Below are 20,000 nucleotides of genomic sequence, written 5' to 3'. Positions count from 1 at the left end.
CTAGCACCAAAACATGGCAGACGCTCTGTATTTGGTGTGGTTATTCACTTTCTCTGCCTCCTGGCTAGCCAGCTCCTTCTCGTCATGGATCTTCCTCTGCTTCTCGATGGCGATGTCCGGGTTGCCCTTGGCGTGGGTCTCGCGGTCCCTGGCCGTGTGCTCCTTGCGGCTGGCCTTGTGATACGCACTCCTCGCCTTGTCCAGCTGAACAGGGACACGGGGACAAAAGCGTCAGTAAGCGAGCAGGCCAGCAGACGAGGCGGGGTGAAAAACGTGAAAACGTCCAGAAAACATCCAGAAAACATACGGAAAACATACAGAAAACATACAGAAAACGTACGAAAAACATACAGAAAACATTCAGAAGAAGACGTACGAAAAACGTACAGAAGACATACAGAAAACGTATGGAAAACGTACAGAAAACGTACAGAAAACGTACAGAAAACGTACGGAAAACGTACAGAAAACGTACAGTCGACTGGCCCACCTCTGCAGCGCACAGTAAGCTGTGAATCTCTCTTTAGAGATGTAGGCTACTCGAGTTACCCAGCAGGCTTAGGGCGTCTTTAAAGTCGCACAGAAATGAAAAGATTTTGGTTCACATAATTGGTCATAGTGTTCACCTATTCAACGATGTATGCCCAAAACATTACAAAATTCTACTTTTGTTGTAATCTTATATCAAAGTATATAATTTCTAACTTCCTGGAAAATGGTAGGTCACCTGCAATGACGACAACAGGTACCTTAGATTTTAGGCCAATAATCTCATGACATCCACCCGTCAATCAACGCTATCCTTCTATCGAATCTGTCTAAAGTTCTTAAAACCCGTCCACTTGTCAATGTTCCAATCAAATTCCTCTAAACATTATGTCCCACCCTCATAGCTTGTTCGCGTCGGAAATACGTCAAACTACGGAAGTTAGATGATCTCAAACGTCCGTTTCTGTGCGTCTTTAAGACGGGCCGTCCTCTATTCTGTGTTCCCCACCTTCTTCAAGCGCTTGGCCCAGGGTTTCTGGGCGCGCGCGAAGCCCGTGTCAAAATCCTGCGACTCCTTGAAGCCTCCGAACATCTTCTTATGGAAGCTCTCCTTCTGCCAGGTCCTGACGCGGTCGCCGTCCTCCGACACCAGCGAGCGACAGACGGAGGAGTGCAGGGAGGCGAGGCGGTCGGCGGAGGCGAGGAAGCACTGCCACGCCTTCAACAGGGATCCGTACAGGGGGCCTGGGGCGGGGGGGGGGAAGACGGGAGAGAAGAGAGCTGGAGAAGAGACCAACAACCCCCCCCCCCCCCTCAAGCTCTGCCTCTAGCTGCAGTACTCACTGGCATCCACCAGGGGGCGCCACTTGTTACTCCACTCGCTGAGCTGCTGGGCGTACTGCCTCTCCAGGCGGGCTCTCTCCTGGAAGCACGCCACGATGTCGTTGCACGCCTGGAACGAGTCCTCCGTGCGCTTCACCGTGCGCTGGTAGTTCCCAGGCTGGGAGGAGAGAGGGAGGAGGAGAGAGAGGAGGAGAGAGGGAGGAGGAGAGAGAGGAGGAGAGAGGGAGGAGGAGAGAGGGGGGAGGAGAGAGGGAGGAGGAGAGAGAGGAGGAGAGAGGGAGGAGGAGAGAGGGAGGAGGGGGGGAAGATGGCGAGAGAGGAGGAGCATGAGATTAGATACCGTGCTTAGTCACAACTGACCCCTCCTGAACACTAACAACATGGATGTTATATAACTGATAACGGTACCACGGTACTGTGCTCCCCTATGTAAAACAACAATGACATGTCCTTATCCTCACACACATTCGTTTTCTAGAATGTTCCATTTAACAGTGTTAAAACATTGCTATGGGGTGAGGTGAGCGAACTCAAGGCTGTGTTCAGGGACAACAAGGGTGCGAGGCAGCGCCTGAGGTCTGACAGAGAGTGATGACATATCCAGAGCAGGAACTCGTGTTTGTGGATGTGGAGTTTGGACATCTCTCCACAATTTTCCTGGCATTCCTCTCAAGCACTACCCAGTAGCTCCTCGGTCCCTCTGTCTTTTACACGCACATGCACACACACACACACACACTCACTCACTCACACACACACACACACACTCACATACACACACACACACACACACACACTCACACACACTCACTCACTCACTCACACACACACACACACACACACACACACACACTCACACACACACACACACACACACACACTCACTCACTCACTCACTCACACACACACACACACACACACACACACACACACACACTCACACACACACACACACACACACACACACACACACACACTCTCTCTCTCACACACACACACACATAAACAAACACTGACACGTTTACTAGCTGTAAAGCGTCTCTCATTCTCTCAGCCAGGTCACCTGATCCCTCTGCTTACGTCTCTCTCACCCTCTCTTCGTCTGTTGTGGTTTGAACCAACTCTCTTCACTCGTCTGAGAAATAAGTGAAAACAGCTGAGGAATCTCGCCTGGGGCCAACAGCGCCACGGCGCGACGGAAGCCAGCCAATCACAAAGGCAAAGACAAAGACGCCACAAATGAGCCTGAGTGGCTAGCCAATCCCAGCGCAGAAGAGATCAGTCACGAGAGCACAGACACGGTTCTCTGATGTAAATCTAATTTCATGTACGTACCATATACAGCTGTGCAACCGAACGAGGCGTACAATGGTTGTGGAAAGTACCACTGGTGGTTAGCCTACGCTATACATGACATAGCCAGTTTAGTGTAGCTACGCTACGGTACAATGGAATGGCCCTTAGCCTACTCTCCATAAAACAGAGCACACAGACAGAACACAGATGCAAGGCAGTATAATGACAGACATCTGGGGGGGGGGGGCAGGGCGGCAGGATGACAGGACAACAGGAACTGGACTATAAGCACAGGAGGGGGGTCTGACAAAATTACAGGACGGGAGACGTGGAGAGGGGGGGGGGGGTTGGGGGACAACGGCCAGGAGGCCAGCCAGAGTCAGGGAGAGAGCATTTAAAGGAGTAGTTCACCCACTGTCTTCCCTCATCCTATTGGGTAGGCAAAATTATTATTATTATTATTTAAATTATTTTGATTAATACATTTGACTACGAATGAAATCACATGAAAGTAGAATAAGCCTAAAGTGGGATGGGGATGCTATGTGACCTGTGTACAAAGTGGATGTCGCAAAATTTTACCAGGAAGAGAGAGTCACTAATCTGACCTTTAAAACAACATGCAATAGGATGGCCTTGCATGCACTGGACTATGGAAAACAATATTATTTTGTCTGATTCATCTGCAAGGTTATCAAGATGGCCTTATTTTGTCCCTGCTTCACACTATCTCTCTCTCTCTCTCTCTCTCTCTCTCTCTCTCTCTCTCACACACACACTTCCTTTCTCACTCTCTCTTTCGATCGAACACACACACACACACACACACTCACACACACAAACTTACCATCCAAAAGCTCTGGTTGTTGGCATCTTCAAGGGTATTCTCTGGAGGGAGAGTCGACATCCTGGCCACTGGAACAGAGGGGTTCAAAGGTCAGCAACAGTCCATACCTTATATCACCACAGTGGTGGCTTGCGGACGTTCATACTGTACTTATGACGGGGTCGATAGCAGCACGCCGAACTAATCTGTAATGTAACCGTGAGGTGTCGAGAACGGGGACATGGTCTTGCGTCTGAAAAAGCAGGGACCGTAAGAACTTGATCAGAAGCTTTCATAGAGGCATGGGTGTGTGGGGACTACAGTGCCAGGGAGGGACAGTCAGGGAGCTATCGCTAGTGGTGGACAAGCGTCCAATTTCAGAGTCAGGCGGAAATGGGAACCTAACAGGTCAGATCTACATACCCGGGAGGGGATGGCGAGGGTTTTAAAATGAAATTACAGCGAAATCTGATTTGAGTTTCGATAGGGGAGGTAGACACACAGTAGACTGATGACTGGCAGTGAAAGCAGACAGAGTGGAGTTAAGTGAGGTAGGAACTCTAGAGACCAGCGTTCTGAGTAGTTAGTCTACAGCGATGAGGATGGAATGCCCTCTCCCAGAAAACCCGGCTTTGAAACACGAGCCGTCCCCGAAATAAACAGGGGGGTGAAGGTTGCCCCCTGCCCCCTCTTTCACTATCTTTTTCTCTGCTGGTGGGCTTATCCTCCCCCTCTCTCTAAAACAGACACACACACATACGCAAAAGCATATGCTCATAAACCAACACACACTCACACGCGCTTGACTCACATGCTCAGTGACCACAAGAGAAACACTCCCTCACACACAAAGACCCACATGATCCACACCAGCTCACAATGAAGCCCCTCTTCAGGCTTGCTGCGGTGAATGTAACCAACTCTGTTCTATCACAAGACTAATAGAGGGGAATTCACTCTTTCTGCGCCTCTTTCCATTGTCTCCCTGTATGTCCCTCGTTCCACTGTCTCCCTGTATGTCCCGCTTTCTACTGTCTCCCTGTATGTCCCTCTTGCCACTGTCTCCCTGTATGTCCCTCGTTCCACTGTCTCCCTTTATGTCCCACACACACGCAATCAGACCCCCTCTATCAGCCTCCCTTCATGGGTAATCATGCTCTGGTGAATGTTAGTGTTATGATGCATCTCTCTCTCTCTCTCTCTGTCTCGCTCTCTCTCTCTCTCTCTCTCTCTCTGTCTCGCTCTCTCTTTCTCTCTCTCTTTCTTTTTTTTTCTTTCTCTCTCTGTCTCGCTCTCTCTGTCTTTCTCTTTCTTTTTTTCTTTCTCTCTCTTTCTCTTTCTTTCTCTGTCTCACTCTCTCTGTCTTTCTCTTTCTTTCTTTCTTTCTCTTTCTCTCTCTGTCTCTTTCTTTTTCTCTCTCTTTCTCTCTCTCTCTCCTTCTCTCTCTCTCTCTGTCTGTCTCTCTCAGGGCCCTCTGTTCCCTCCCTCTGCAGGGGGTCACATACGATGAATCACTTCCTTTTTAACCTCTGACCCCTACATCCTGCTCCCTCCCTGGTCCTCTCCCTAGAGGCAGAGCTCATGTGAGAAGATGTACAGTAAGACGCGGGAGAGAGACCACTGACAATGAATGCTATCTCTCCATCATCTGTCTCTCCATATCTCCTGAGCCCCCTGCGTTTCACTGGCAGGTCCCCACATTCCATGAGATTGCTGTAATCCTAATTGATAATGAATGATAGCTACACACACACACACAAACACACACACACACACACCAATATAAGAACAAACCAATGATAAGTACAACGGTTTGAAAAATATTTTAGCATTTCACTTACCATCTACCACTGGCATAGATTTGAATTCATCTGAGCCCGCAGTATACAGTATGGTATGTATTTGCTCTCCCGAAAAAGCTGATTGGCTTCACAGAAAAAGCTTCTGAGCTTCAAAGGGAAAAGAACTCTGGAGTTGCCCCAGTTGGACAAAGGATCTAACACTCCTGCAATATCCCAAGTGAACAAGTTAAAGGAATAAATCGCTCAGCAGTTATCAGTGAAAACCGACATCTATGAGTCTGACTCAAAGTCCTGCCGCTAGCTCTCTCACCCCTTGTCTACCCTGTTCCTCTGCTGCCCCCCCCCACACACACACACCCCTCCCCTACACCGCTCACCCCCTCTGGCACACACTCTCTCTCCTCCCCCTGTCCCCATTTCGACTGTCACTCATAACTCAGCATAGAGACTCATGCCTAGAGGAAATATATAGTAACGTATGAACGCATACAGCAGAAATAGACATGTATTAGTCCAGCAAATCTTTCTGAGGTATACTGTAGCTCTGTCTAGGCAGAGAGATTGTAAGGGAATTAAATGTCTTACCTCTCTCTCTTCTGCCGTTGGGGTCCTCGCTGTTCTAACCCACTTCTGTGTTCTAAGTTGGGGTTCTTGTTCACCTCTATAGTCTCTTCTTGCTCCACTTCTGTTTTCCTTGTGTTCCTGCAGTGCAGTCCTTTCTCTTTTCCACTCCTTTTGCGGTGCTTCTCTCTCTCTCTCTCTCTCTCTCTCTCTCTCTCTCTCTCTTCTTCTTCTTCTTCTTCCTTCTCTTTGGCCCACTTTTAGTGTCAGATGAGTTGGCCGTCTTTTCCCTTTTCTCCTCTCTCTCCCTCTCTCTCTCTCCGTCTCTCTCCAAAACAGCTGCAGGGAACTAGCTCTCTCTCTCTCTCTGTACCTCACCCCACCGCTGGACAGCACCCCTCCCTCCTGCTCCCCCCCCCCCCCCTCTCCTCTCCCCCTCACCCCTGCTCTCCCCCCCCCCCCCCCCCTCTCCTCTCCCCCTCACCCCTGCTCTGCCTCTCCCAGTGAAGTGTTAATACAGTGTGCAATGTTTTGGCTTTTAGTGTTAGTAAATCTGCGCCTGTGGTCGAGGAAAAGTAGTCTACCAATTTGAATAAATCTGTGTGTTGTGTGCGCGCGTGCGTGTGTGTGTTTGTGTGTGTGTGCTGTGTGGAGTGAAGACCGGAGGTGTAGTCTGGTCTAATTTACACAATCGTATTTCATGTTCTGTAATAAAAAGCGCAGAATCAGACAGAATACTCAGTGGAGATAAGTGAAAAGCCATACTGCTGCCCCCTCCCCCCCCCCCCCCTCCCCAACTCATTCCTCCAGGGTACATGGGGTCTGCCACAGCTGCTATGACATCCGGTCTTGGTGTACGTGGATGTGGATGATTTGGGGGGGGGGGGGGTAGAGAGAGAGAGAGAGAGAGAGAGAAAGAGAAAGAGAAAGAGAAAGAGAAAGAGAAAGAGAAAGAGAAAGAGAGAGAGAGATAGAAAGAGAGATTTTGAAACTGGGGAACTCCAGTATAGGGGGCACACATACATGCCTAGTGACCTAATGCATACTTGCATGCAACACTTGTTGGCTCTGCCTTGTCAGGACATGTCATTTCAAAAACAAGACAGCTGAGACTGTGAGTCACTAAAGGCTCAACTGACATGCTTACATTGAAAACAAGAAAAAAATACGCACTGCTGTAGGCTATGACTTAAGTTAACGCCCAAGCAATTCAAATAAAACACCCACAAAAAACTTACCATGTAGGCCTAGGTGACATGGAAAAAACGTACGACAGTACGGTAATTTCCCCCATTGTTATTGTGCGCACAACATATCCAACAAGCTCGTTTTTGAGTCACAGCATATTTTTAAGCAGCTATTTTTGTTATATTCACTCTATACACTCCTCCATAAGAATAAATAAATCGTATTTTCATAAGGCGACTATTGTAGACAGCAAACACTCGGGGTCCTTCCTGGAAAGGGCATATAAATACGGCCATCTTCGTAGTGGCCGGCCCTTCTTTCTCAGGATAGGAGGGCGAAGCCACGTGCTGTTCCAGTGTAAGTAGCTAACCAACTAGATTACTTGATTTAAAATTGTTGGTTTATATATGCTCCTTAATAGGAATCCATGTGACCACTAATGTCGTGTAAGGATGTCAAATCCCGCTAAAGCTAGTTCTATCCAGTTTATAATCTTTGACGTCTCGAATTCGCCATAGCAGTAAAGCTAGCTACCCATATGTTCGATCATACTATATTGGAGATACGTGACCAACGTTAACCAGCACGCTTTTATCATGCCTCCTTCCTATGATGTTTTAGCACTGGGCTCTGAATTTTTATGGAGATAAAGTGCATCTCTGGCCCTGACAAGCCAGAACCTGAGGACACGCAAAGGTGGCTAACGTCAGCTAGCTTGCTGCTTATATCTTGCTAGCTAACGTATCTACAGTAATGCTAATAGAACAGTAGCTAGCTACTTATACGTTAGCTAGAATGATATTTAGCTGCTAAGCAACGTTCGATAGGCCGTGAGTCTATAGAACAATGGCATATTGCATTGCCCTTAATTTTTATTTTATTTTCAGTGGTTGCCAACGAGGCCTGTTTGATGCCAGGACGAGATAGGGTAAGTTTCACGTTGCGTTATCGTCGCGGACTGCATCCACCCATGCCGTGTTCAGCTCTTAGAACATGGAGGCAAAGTTCTCGTTCTAATGTGTACAACAGAACCAGTGGGACTAGTCTGGGTGGGTCCAAATATTATCCAGTCATAATTCTCTCTCATCAATGATGTTTAGCACTGGGCTCTGAATATCAGTGGAGACTAAAGTGCGTCTCTGGCCTTGACAAGCCAGGGTCTGAAGAGAGTTGGCCAGAAATGTTTCTTAACTTGGGATCATTGCGCTGTTCTTACCCTTTCTTCTCTCCCAAAAGGTATCAAACAAAGTCTGTCGGCGAGCTGCACACTATCAGGTGAGTTACCTTTTATTTTGTATGTCGTATTGCATTTTGTATGTCGCTCTTTATTCATTTTTATGTGTTATTTGTATTGTGAAGCGCTTAGTGCATTCGTGCTGTGAAAGGCGCTATATAAATAAAGTTTACTTGTCATCCTTCACCAGGAGAGAAACTTGTAGTTGAATGATGGGAATTTCTCATTCTCTCTGAATCTGCTAACATCTCCCTCTCTTGCAGAAACGTGTCTTCAGGTGAGTCGGGTGGCTGGACTGAAGAGACATCCCAACAACAGTCCCTCTAGTTTCCTGCCCAATGTGTTTAAATGTGAAGCGGAAAAATTAGAATCCACACACAGATATGCCCCCATTAACGTGTATTCCCACCTCAGTAGATATGTTTCAGACATGGGCACAAGCAACCATTCACCTTACAAATACCTAAATTGTGGTCGCCCGAAATGTAAACCTTTCTAATGCTCTTGTGACGGCTTGACCGTTGATGTTTTATTCAATGTTAATGTATTATTTATGCATACTGTTTAGTTACAATTAGTTATATTTTGTATGTGTTTACTTGGGTGTCCTGAGAGGCTGTTTTCTTTTGAATAACTTGTGTAGTGAAGAACTTGTCCCCTGCATCCTTTCTGTTCTAAACCCACATGCTGTATATACACTGCTCAAAAAAATTAAAGGAACACTTTTTAATCGGAGTATAGCATCCAAGTCAATTCAACTTCTGGGATATTGATCTGGTCAGTTAAGTAGCAGAGGACGATTGTTAATCAATTTCAGCTGCTTTGGTGTTTATGAAATTAACATCAGGTGCACTAGAGGGGCAGCAATGAGACGACCCCCAAAACAGGAATGGTTTTACAGGTGGAGGCCACTGACATTTTTTCCCCTCATCTTTTCTGACTGATTTTCCGTGAGTTTTGCATTTGGCTAAGGTCATTGTCACTACTGGTAGCATGGTGTGGCTCCTGGACCCTACAGAGGTTGCACAGGTAGTCCAACTCCTCCAGGATGGCACATCGATACGTACCATTGCCAGAAGGTTTGCTGTGTCTCCCAGCACAGTCTCAAGAGCATGGAGGAGAGTCCAGGAGACGGGCAGTTACTCTAGGAGAGCTGGACAGGGCCGTAGAAGGTCCTTAACCCGTCAGCAGGACCGGTACCTGCTCCTTTGCGCAAGGAGGAACAGGATGAGCACTGCCAGAGCCTTACAAAATGACCTCCAGCAGGCCACTGGTGTGAATGTCTCTGACAAAACAATCAGAAACAGACTTCATGAGGGCCCGACGTCCTGTAATGTGCCCTGTGCTCACTGCCCAGCACCGTGGAGCTCGATTGGCATTTGCCAAATATGGTATCCTGCTGGTGTCATGTATTTAATGTTAGTAGGAAAATATTAAGAGCAACATTTTGACTAGATGGTCTTCATCAGGTTGTATGGAAGGAGTGTTCACCTATTTATTTGAATAAAACAATCTTGGACGCATAGTATTGTAGATATTCCTGGATAAATGACAAACTACAAGTTATGTCCTGCACTTCTTATAAACACAGAAAATGCTCTTTTAAACTACATGAACTCCATTCTCTTGAATGAATACATTTGATTTTGGATCAGACAAAACGTCCACGGGATAACATGAAAAAGGGCAAACACTTAATTCAATCATGGTCCCTGGTCTTCTGAAGACCACTTCTCCAGCCAGCTTTGAGTTGGTTACAGTAGCGCCACCTATGTACAAATCATAGTCAAACACAGACCACCTATAAGTGCATTTTTGTCGTCAGTCTGCAGTTGTGACCTTGGTCAGCCCTGTGGTCAATCCTCCACCACGCTTTGTAGAAATTGGTCTTATTGTGTGATCATAAGAGTGTAGAAGTTATTACATTATTGGCTTCTACATGCTGACAGACAAGACACAGAAAGAAAGACAAGTGAATGCATTACCTTCCTCCCACACAGGAATGGCAGAGGTAAAAATGATAACGCTTTTCTAACTATATGAGCCATTATTACATTATGAGCTGTTATTACATTATGAGCGGCCCCAGTAAGGCTCATAATGTAATAAGTCATTACATAATGCGCAAATCAGTTATTTCGTTATGAGCGCATGGTTTTATTACATTATGAGCTGATGATTACATTATGAACTTTTTAGTTAGTTTATAATGTAATAAGTTATTACATTATGAGCCGTTATTACATTATGAACCTTTATTACATTATAAGTTGCTACATGCCTGTTGCATTTTTGTGGAACAGGTGCGAATGTTCGGGAATGTGGGGTGTGGTTGTAAGTGGGGGTCTTCGAATCCCGGCTCCGACTGTCCACATGTTGTAAGTGTCCTTGAGCAAGACCCCTAACCCCAAATTGCTCCCAATGAGCAGGTTAGCACCTTACATGGCAGCTACCGCCATTGGTGAGTGTGTGTGTGTGTGAATGGGTGAATGAGAGGCCATTGTAAAGCGCTTTGAGTGCCGCGAAGGTGGAAAAGCGCTATATAAGTGTAGTCCATTTACCATTTCACAATAGGTTGGCCAGACAGTATTGTGTGAAATGTGTAAATACTGTAGTGGAATGTGTAAACGCTTTGCCCCGCCACCAATACACTAAAGGAATGTTATTTTTTTCATTTCAAAGATGTATGCCTATTTTTAATTTTTTAATAAAATCACAAAAATATGACAAATGTTGATATTATTATTCATGTTACATGCTGTGCAAATGAACCCTTAGTGGTTTTACTGAGGTATAAATGTCTGTACCTTGTTGTTCAGACAATGAGTACAAATGGCCTACAAGGAATTCTGCTACCCACCTCACCCAACGTTGTAACGTACCAACATTCCCACAAAACCCTTTACACATTTTGCAAACATTGTATTATTCCATTCTCCAAAGGCATCCTACAACACCATCTGAAAGGTTGAATAAAAATGTTTTACTATGTGGGTTTTACAGGGTTAATTGTCTCTGGTGTGTTAACCATGGTGTCTTGGATTGATGTGAGTGGAAAGGCTGATTAAATTGCAGAAGTGTCATTTCACTGTAACTGTACATTACATGTGACATAAAGAAATCTCGACTCAATACTTTATTTCTGCATCTTTATTATAATTCTAACAATGTATTATTTATAATCTTAAAACATTTGAAATTTGTTTATATGAATGTGCGTATATGTATATAACATATACATATATATATATTCTGTAAGTTACTCATCTGTATCATATTTTCATTTTTAAAAGATCTCTTAAAGGAAACTAGATGCTTTCTATACAGCCTGACCAATTCCCTCAGGTCAAATTCTTTCTTTAGACAGTATACTACATCTGTCAGTCAAAATGGCAATGACTGCAGTTTAAAGTTACTGTGTTTCCATACAGTATACACCGTACTGTATATATACACTCAAAAAGTAATGGAAGCATTAACATAAGCATTGACGATAGCCTACCTTGTTTATCCAAAGATAAACATGAATTCACTGCATACTTGTGATGCCAGGAGCGTTAACCAAAAGTGGCACATTTCAGCAGCTGTCAGAAAGGAGGAAGATGAACGTCCTGGAGATCATGATACTACCTGTACTACTGCGTTCTTAGGGAATGGGGTGGACTGTATAGAAAGCACTTAAGTTAAATAACAAATAAATTGTACCTTTTTCATGATAAACATTTGGAAGACAGAGATTCTTTAGAACTTTTAGTTGTTTTTTTAAAATCTTAAACCATAATTAGGATGACCATTATTTTCATCGTCCTTATTGCTATATCATTTGCTTATGTGTAATTATGATCCCCGAGAGCATCAGCATAGCACAGCAATCACTGAAACCGTTCCCCATCGAACTCCGCTCACGTGAATGTGTGGTCTGTGCGTGTTGACGGCGTCATTATCTGAAGACTCGCGCCATCTTTCAGAAATGACAGTGATGGCGGGGAAATGAGAGCGCTGTCGCGGACGGACCCATGAGATGGGTGTTTCAGGACTCAGTGACGTGAGAGAGGCAGATGTGGTGAGATCGATGTTGATAAGCCGTCGGTAGGCTTAGAGGTCATGAAAGAGCCCTTATATTTGAGAGAACTGCAGGACAGTATCTCTTATAAATAGTACATGCAACATGAAAACCACTAGTCATCAAATGGCTGTTGAAATGGCAAACAATTCTATTGAATAAATTAATTGTGAAAAAAATATATCTTTGACTGTAGCTTTTGACTTGGCTATCACCAAATCAGGTTATTTATAGATACATTTTATCATCTGCATCATTACCCCCAACATGGCTTGGAGGGAGATTTGACATGTAGGCCTAACCAGGGCTGTTAAGGTTCAAGTGTTCAGCTTTTTCTCCATCAGAATCACAAGTCAGAGAGTGTTGGATGGCTGATGGATAATCAAATAGGAACAGAGGGAACCCGCAAATCTGTTCCCCTGAGAACGATGTCTTCTTCAGTCAAATACGTGTCTTATCATTTCCTTATCCAATCAAAACTAAAATCTATCATCTATCCAAAAACAACAAAAACATCAACATTTGGCTAAATATCTCCACTTTGCAAGAAGCATTATGATTTATGCAACAGAATCTAACCATTTGAACTTATTATAAAGCACGTTATTTTTACTCTAAAGCCAGTGTCCCGCGCAATGACATTCAACTGCCTTAAACATTAAACTGAATATAAAGCTACTAGTAAAGTCATATCCCTCCACATTGATTGTTTATGAATATTCTGTGTTTAAATATTCTAATATGGCAGACAGGATCCTGGTCTTTTATATACCTTGATAAGAAATGTCATGGCATGGCTATACTGTGTCTCTATACATGATTGATTATAATCTTGGTAATGGGGTACTTGGCTGTGATGACAGGAAATGCAGAACAGCGCCATCTCATCCACCAGAGGCAGAACAGGGGAACTGCAGCTCTTAACAAATGCACCAATACCAGTAAGGACGATGATAGTAATGATAATAGTAACAATAATTCTCTTCATATCAATAGCAGTATTCCAGACCCATTTAAAGTTTAAAAATTGATGTAAGAACAATCATAGTATTAAAACAGATGTAAGCATATCTTTCCTATCCCATTCATTAGGGCATCAGTTCCTCGCGTCCTCTTAGGGGTCCGTAGAAAGAGTTCCATTTTTGGAAGGAGTGGGGGGATTGGGTGGGAAAGAGTGAGATTTGGCAGTTTTGTCCTCTTTCCCTCCCCTCTCCTTCTCTGTCTCTCAGGACAGAGCACATTAGAAGGGTTTAACACTTGCTCCAGTGCTTAGGAAGTCATTCATAGTAAACAGAGTCAATCGTCAGTGAGATTCCGTCTTATACTGCATTCCTTCAACAACTGAACGTCCCCTCATGTGGAAATTACATCTAGAATCCAAAACATACTGTATACTGTATATTTAATGTGTCCCATCAATTCTAACACAAACACAGAGAGATTCGCGTGTGTATGCATGAGTCCATGTGTGTGCGCTGTGATGTTTGTCCATTGTGGCGTGTGAGTGTGTACAGTATGTGTGTGTCTGTGTGTGCGCGCATGTGTCGGTGTGTTTATTTTCTATGCAGTTGGTCTGGGCACTTATTTTTGCTACAGATTTGTAATACAGTGACCAGTCTGTATATACAGGTATGCCGTTATAAGACTTAGATGATAAATAAGCTATAGAGAAATACAAATGTTTACAGGTCCTTATGAAGGGACCTTCAGCGAGCGCAGAGCCCTCCCAGTGGTGAGGTAAAAACAGACAACCAATCATACACAGTCATACAGACAAGCCTCCGTCTGACCCAATCACAATAGAAAGGATCCGCCCATTAAGATCACTTCAACGAGGTCCACCAATAACAGTTGAGCAGCACTCCGCGGCCCTGTTCAGATAATCCCAGTAATCCCAACCTTCCCTTTTTAACAGGTGCCGATCAAACAGTGTGATTGATCTGAGCGAATCTCTTAAAATCAAGGAGGGAGGAGGAATGCATTTGAGGAGTACTCAAACGTGGCCCACTTGAGCCTTACCTACAGTATCACTACTCAGAACATGCATGCAGGTTGTCATCTAAAGCACAGTCGTCTCTCATCTCTCGTACGCACATTTAAACACAGGCGCCCGAGCTACAGTGCGTCTGTCTGACCTCAGCACCTGGCTCGGACGATCAAATTCACTCAGCACAGCATCGTTTCCAGCCGGTCGACTCTTCGCACGGGGGGTTTCGCCGTTTGCGGTCTACCTACTGCGGGCGGGGTCTTCTCCTCAACCTGAACACTGCCAGGCCTGCAGGAGGTGGGGTGAGTTGTTAAACAAGATGGCTACTTAACTCAAGGGCAGAGCGGAGGAGAAAACTGAAACATTAACGAGAAGGGCAGCCTTCCCTCTCTCTCTTCCCTCAGAACCAGCAGAAAACCCGGGGAGGGACGATGCGGGGGGGTTGATTGTTTCTCTTAAAGTCGTACGGCTCAGTTTTGTTGTCGTTTACTGTTTACATCAATATCATTTATTTTGCCTCAGTCTCTAATCTTCGTCAATCCGTTTTCATAGTGTGTAATCGTGTATGGAGAAGGGAGTGTTTGTGTTATGTTGGTGTGTGAGTGTGTGAGTGTGTCGGTGTGTGTGTGTGAGTGCCAGGCGGTGTTTATATGGATCGTCAAACACCCCCCCCCCTCCCTCCCACCCTCTCATCTCTCCCCTGGGATTTCCAGCCCCCCCCCCCACGTCTCTCTCTGTGAAGTCTTCTCTTCCTCATTTGTTGTGTGAATCCACCATGGATAGCAGCAGTTGGGTCTTCCTCCCTCATTGACTCCCCCCCCCCCTCCACTCTCTCTCTCTCTCTCTCTCTCTCTCCGTCTGTCTCCTCAGCTCCGACCGCCATCCTCCCTCCGTCTCTCTGTCCGTCCGTTCCGAGGCGACAGAGTTGAAACGGGGAACGGGCTGCTAGTAAGCCTTGGAAAATAAAACAAAGTGGAGACAGTCGTCATGTCACCGGACATTAAGTTCTGTATGGGAGCCAATCCCTAACGGCGTGCCGAGAGGACCGCTCCGGCTTGTTTTGCCAAGCGACTTTTATGACCTTGATCTGGCATTGGCCGGAGATTTCGGATCGTTTTGGCGTTTTGTCGCGTTAGCCGATGGCGGTCCGGCGGCGTCCGGCGTCCTACCTGTCCATCACCCTCCTCAGCGCCCGGTCGATGTTCATGCGGTGGCCCACGCGCGTCACGCCCAGGTCCAGGTAGTCCTCCTTGGTGAGGGAGGGCAGGTGCGTGCCGTCGATCTCGTTGTCCAGGAAGCGCTCGCGGTGCTCCGCCAGGTTCAGGTATCCCAGCCAATCGGCTACGTCGTACTTGGTCCAGTAGGGGAGTGGCTTACTGGCGAAGGGTTTGGTGGGGGAGGGGGGCGGGAGGTGGGGGTAGCTCAGGCAAGGGGGCGGGGGGAGGGGGTGCAGGGGAGGGGACGAGATGCCGGACAGGAAGTGGGTGGGGGAGAGTGAGCGCGACACCAGCAGGGAGGCGTTGGGGGGCGGGGGGGCGCCGGAGGGGGCGAACAGCGGGGGAGAGGGGGAGAAGTAGGGGTCGCCCAGGGGGTTGGCGGGCGAGGGGGGGGTGATGGAGCCGCGGAGCTCGTACAGGCTGCTGTAGAGGGGCGTGGTGGGGAGGAGGGGGAGGGACGAGGGGCGCGGCGGCCCCAGTTTGGGCCTCTCGGAGGGGGAGATGAGGGGACTGGGGGCGCGGCGCCGCTGCAGGTGGTGGGACTCGGCCTTGCGCGACTCCCTGCTGGGGATGAACTGGAACTCCAGGGCCTTGGTGCGGTAGACGGGCCGGTGTTTGGGGGAGGTGGGGTAGGGGGCGTACGAGTTGGGGGACAGCGGGGAGTGGGAGCGGGGGGGTTGGGCGGGGCCGGGCGGCACCGGGGGCTGGGGGGACGGCGAGCGCGTCCAGCCGGGGTACTGGGAGGCGGGGGTGGGGGACGGGGACAGGGCCGGCTGGGAGTGGGACACCGGGGAGGGCGACTGCGAGCGCACCGACGGCGGGCTCAGGGCGGACGCCGAGTCCTCCGAAAACCTGCGGTGCGAGAGAGAGGAGACGGTCACCTCTGACCCGCGGGTAGCAGTAGCACTCTATACCGTACATACATTACAGTAGGGCTGCACAATTAATCGTGAATTAATCGAAATCGCAATGACCTCTGCGATTAACTAATCGCAAAAGGCCGCAATTAATGTGATTAATAATTTTGCTTTGAATTGAGTGTGCTAGGAATACACGGACGAATCGCAGGCGCTTATGCTGTCTGACCAATCACATGCGTTCCCGCTGAGTGCGCTGTGCACAGCAATTTCACTGAGAAGACAGATAGCAGTAGGTCAAGACAAGTGTCACAAGAGTACCCGCAGCTGTGAGTAGTGAGAAAATGAGCGAAAACGAGGTCAGTGAGTTAGTAGCAAGAAAGGAATCAACGTCGCATTTTGGTTATTATATATTAATATTATATATAAAAGAGGCCTATTAATCGCAATTATTAATCGCAATCACCATTTTGAAGCAAATAATCGCAATTATTATTGGAAAAAGATGATGTCGCTCAAGCCCAGCAGGTCATATGCAAACTGTGCAGAGCTAAAGCTATTACTTTGAAATATTAATCGCAATTATTAATCACAATTACCATTTTGAAGCAAATAATCGCAATTATTATCTTTTGTCATAATCGTGCAGCCCTACATTACAGCACAGTACAGACTACACAGTGGGAGCTATTCATAAAACACTTCCCGCCACAATTTACCAGCCGTTTCCCGTTAAGAGAGCTGATGGATCCGTTAAGATAAAAGATATCGAGAGAGAGAGACGGAGAGTTGGACTACATCAGGCAGTGTTTAGGATGTGCTGAGTGGAGTTAAACCTCAGGCTTCCCTTTCTCTCTTTACTGTGGTAAAACAGGCCGTAAATCCAAGATGGCGTCAGTGTTTTATGTTTGGTCTGACAGATGGTGAGATAGAGGAAAGAGGAGTTCCATTACCTGTTCCTGGTTGTTGAAAGACATGAGTAGACGGAGACAAAGCAAGCGGGTATAAAAGGGGATGTTTACACGGCATAGACGGCAACACAACGACCCAAAAAGCGCACACTCGTCGCAAAAACGAACGACCGGGACATCTCTCGCCACAGCGGGGGGTAGCAGTAGCAACGGCGCGGGTTATCCGCGCTATCGACGACAACACACACACACACACACCGACCACGGACGCGTACGGTAAGCCTAATACCCGACGAACACACAGGAACGTACAGTATCCCCCCTCGGCCGCGTGCGTGATGGCATACCTGTGTCTACTCAGCGGTCGCTGAGCGCTCCAGCTGTCCGCCATTCCTCTGCCCCTCTGTTGCAGCTTGCTGTTGAGCTCGTTGATGATGCTGGACTTCATACCGGAGGCGGGGGGATAGACCTTCCGCCCCTCCAGATAAACCTGCCCCCCGCCGCCCTCGCCCGCCGCGCCCTGCCCCCCGTCCCCCCACAGGGGCTTGATCTCGGGGGTGCGCGGGCGCTCTAAGTAGGGCGAGGCGGGGCGCCCCAGGCTCTGCTGCGAGTCCCTCGTCCCGCTGTAGACGTCCCGCCCCCGCCCGCCGCCGTCCTCGTCCCCGACGCCGTCGTCCCCTTCCTCCCGCCGCCCCCCCTCCTCCTCCTCCTCCTCCTCCTCCTCCTCTTCCTCCTCCCCCCCGGCCCTGCCGCGCCGGTGCGAGTGGAACGACGGCGGCGCCGTGTTGGTCTGCCGGCGGAGCTCCGCCCCCCGGGCGCCGCCGCCCTCCCGGAAGCGCTGGGCCTTGGGGTAGGTGGACGCCGTGGCGTTGTGCATCTCGAACGTCTGTCCGTCCAGGTAGCTCATGTACAGATCGCCGCTGGTCCTGTCTCCCTCCCCTCTTCCTCCCCCCCCTCCTCCTCCTCCTCTGTCCAGTCTGTCTCTGGCCCCGCCCCCCAGGATGCTGTCCAGGTGGTGGTCGCTGCTGCTCCTGCTGTCCAGCTCCTCGATCCCGGAGTCCACCACCGTCTCCAGGGACCCTCCGCTCTTGGCGGCGGCGGCACACGGCGGGGGGTGGTGCGGCTCTGCCCCCGCCCGCCGCCCGCCCACGGGGGAGGAGCCGGAGCCGGCAGAGGGGTGCGCCGCAGCGGCGTGCTGCGCGCGCTCCTGGCGGCGGAGGCGGGCGGAGGAGGTGGCGCCCGCGGCGGTGGTGGTGGTGGTGGCGGCGCCGCCGGCGGTGCCGGCCAGGGAGGCGGAGCCCCGGTAGGAGGGGGAGGAGGAGGTGGGGGTGGTGCTGCTCCGGTAGGCGGGAGGCGGGGCGGCGTGGGTGGGCGAGGAGCGGCCGGGGGCGTGGGCGCTGTTGTAGAGGTGGTGGGAGTGGGCGAGGGGGAGGGGCCTGTGGAAGGAGACGGACGACGGCGGCGGCGGCGGAGGCGAGACCGACGGCGGAGGGGGGGGCTGTCTGGGGAGCGAGGACTGGGGGGGCTGGCGGCTGAGGGAGGGCGAGGGCGGGGCCATCGGGTTCGGGGACGTCTGGGAGGGCGAGGGGGCGGACTGGGTGAGGTTGGCCACCTCGCTGTCGTAGGAGGTGAGGCTGGAGGTGGTGGAGTCGCCCGCCTGGGGCGAGGGCAGCGGCGTGTGGGCGGGGTAGCCGCCGGCGAACGCGTCTCTCTGGGAGGGCGGCGGCGGAGGGGGTGGGGGGGGCGCGGCCGCCTGCTGATGCTGGTGTTGTTGTTGTTGTTGGTGTTGTTGGCGGGCGGTGTTGGCGATCATCTGCGAGTAAGCCGACATCCCGCCCAGGCCGCGGTCAAAGCTGTTTGCGAACTCCAGAGGGGGTGGGAGGGGCTCGGCGTAGACAAACTCGTCGTCGGCGTCGACCGAGGGCGCCGGCGGGGGCAGGACCATCATGCCGCTGCCGCCGCCGTGAGGGGCTGGGTGAGAGGGGGCGGCGTTGGCGGGCGGTGAGGGAGGGGTGAGGGACAGGATGTAGGCCCCCGCCTCGCTCTCCATCCTGAGGAAGGAGGGGCGTTGCGGCGGCGGCTGCTGTTGGGCGCCGGGCGGCGCCGCCTGTTGCTCCGCCTTCCTCCCGTAGCCCACCTCCCTCTCCCTGGACCGCTCCCTTGACCGCTCCCTTGACCGCTCCCTCTCCCTCGACTGCTCCCTCTCGCGCTCGCCGCGCTCCTTGTAGGTGGGCTGGTAGTGGTGCGTCGTGTGGACCGTCTTGTCTTCGGAGAAGCGCACCCTCAGCCCCTCCCTGGCCCCGCCCCCCTCGCGCTCCCGCTCCCCCCCTCCTCCTCCTCCTCCTCCTCCCTCCTCGCCCCAGCCGCCCGCCCCCCCGCCAACGCCCCGGAGGATCCTGGGAGACGGGGGCCGTCCCACGGTGGCGGTGGTGGCGGCCAGGGACGAGGACGTGACCAGGTAGGAGGAGCCGGACGACTGGACGGCGCCGGGGGCCTGCGGCGGCACGGCGGACGGGGGGAACGCGCCCAGCGTGACCTGGCGGCCGAAGTGGTGGTCAACCGCCCTCTCCCTCCTCATCATCCGGCCGTCGTCCTTCAGGGCGCGCTCCCTGGCGGCCAGGGCCAGCCCCAGGGGAGACGACGGGTCCAGGACCTTCCCGGTCAGCGGGTGGATGAAGGTGGTGGCGGACGAGGAGGACGGGGGCGCCGGTCTGCCCGCCATGGCG

At 50.0% G+C, this 20,000-nt stretch overlaps 2 protein-coding genes and 1 long non-coding RNA gene across 4 annotated transcripts in view; 1 reads left to right on the top strand and 2 right to left on the bottom strand.

Moving 5' to 3' along the window:
- LOC311318025 (protein kinase C and casein kinase substrate in neurons protein 3) overlaps positions 1–3,535 on the bottom strand; it is a gene marked incomplete at both ends in the record, with an annotated part of 5,606 nt that extends 2,071 nt beyond the window's left edge. The window contains 4 exons of the mRNA XM_084449207.1: positions 49–204; positions 998–1,233; positions 1,333–1,489; positions 3,476–3,535. Coding sequence (XP_084305333.1) covers positions 49–204; positions 998–1,233; positions 1,333–1,489; positions 3,476–3,535 — 609 coding nt within the window. The remainder of the gene's footprint in view (positions 1–48; positions 205–997; positions 1,234–1,332; positions 1,490–3,475) is intronic.
- Positions 3,536–7,329: 3,794 nt separating this feature from the next.
- LOC311318033 lies at positions 7,330–8,933 on the top strand. Of its 2 annotated transcripts, XR_014630783.1 has the most exons (4): positions 7,330–7,362; positions 7,893–7,933; positions 8,242–8,280; positions 8,503–8,933. It is a non-coding gene; the product is annotated as an uncharacterized lncRNA (long non-coding RNA). The 2 variants fall into 2 exon arrangements; XR_014630784.1 differs by having other exon boundaries at positions 7,346–7,933.
- A 6,222-nt stretch (positions 8,934–15,155) lies between these two features.
- shank1 (SH3 and multiple ankyrin repeat domains 1) overlaps positions 15,156–20,000 on the bottom strand; it is a gene marked incomplete at both ends in the record, with an annotated part of 37,748 nt that continues 32,903 nt past the window's right edge. The window contains 3 exons of the mRNA XM_084448334.1: positions 15,156–15,243; positions 15,459–16,358; positions 17,622–20,000. The exon at positions 17,622–20,000 is cut by the window's right edge and continues 1,315 nt beyond it. Coding sequence (XP_084304460.1) covers positions 15,156–15,243; positions 15,459–16,358; positions 17,622–20,000 — 3,367 coding nt within the window. The remainder of the gene's footprint in view (positions 15,244–15,458; positions 16,359–17,621) is intronic.

Source organism: Borostomias antarcticus (genome assembly GCF_949987555.1).
Source record: "Borostomias antarcticus genome assembly, chromosome: 14".
NCBI classification, from domain to species: domain Eukaryota; kingdom Metazoa; phylum Chordata; class Actinopteri; order Stomiiformes; family Stomiidae; genus Borostomias; species Borostomias antarcticus.
The sequence above is the reverse complement of the archived record's forward strand: the minus strand, read 5'-3'. Positions and strand labels throughout refer to the sequence as shown.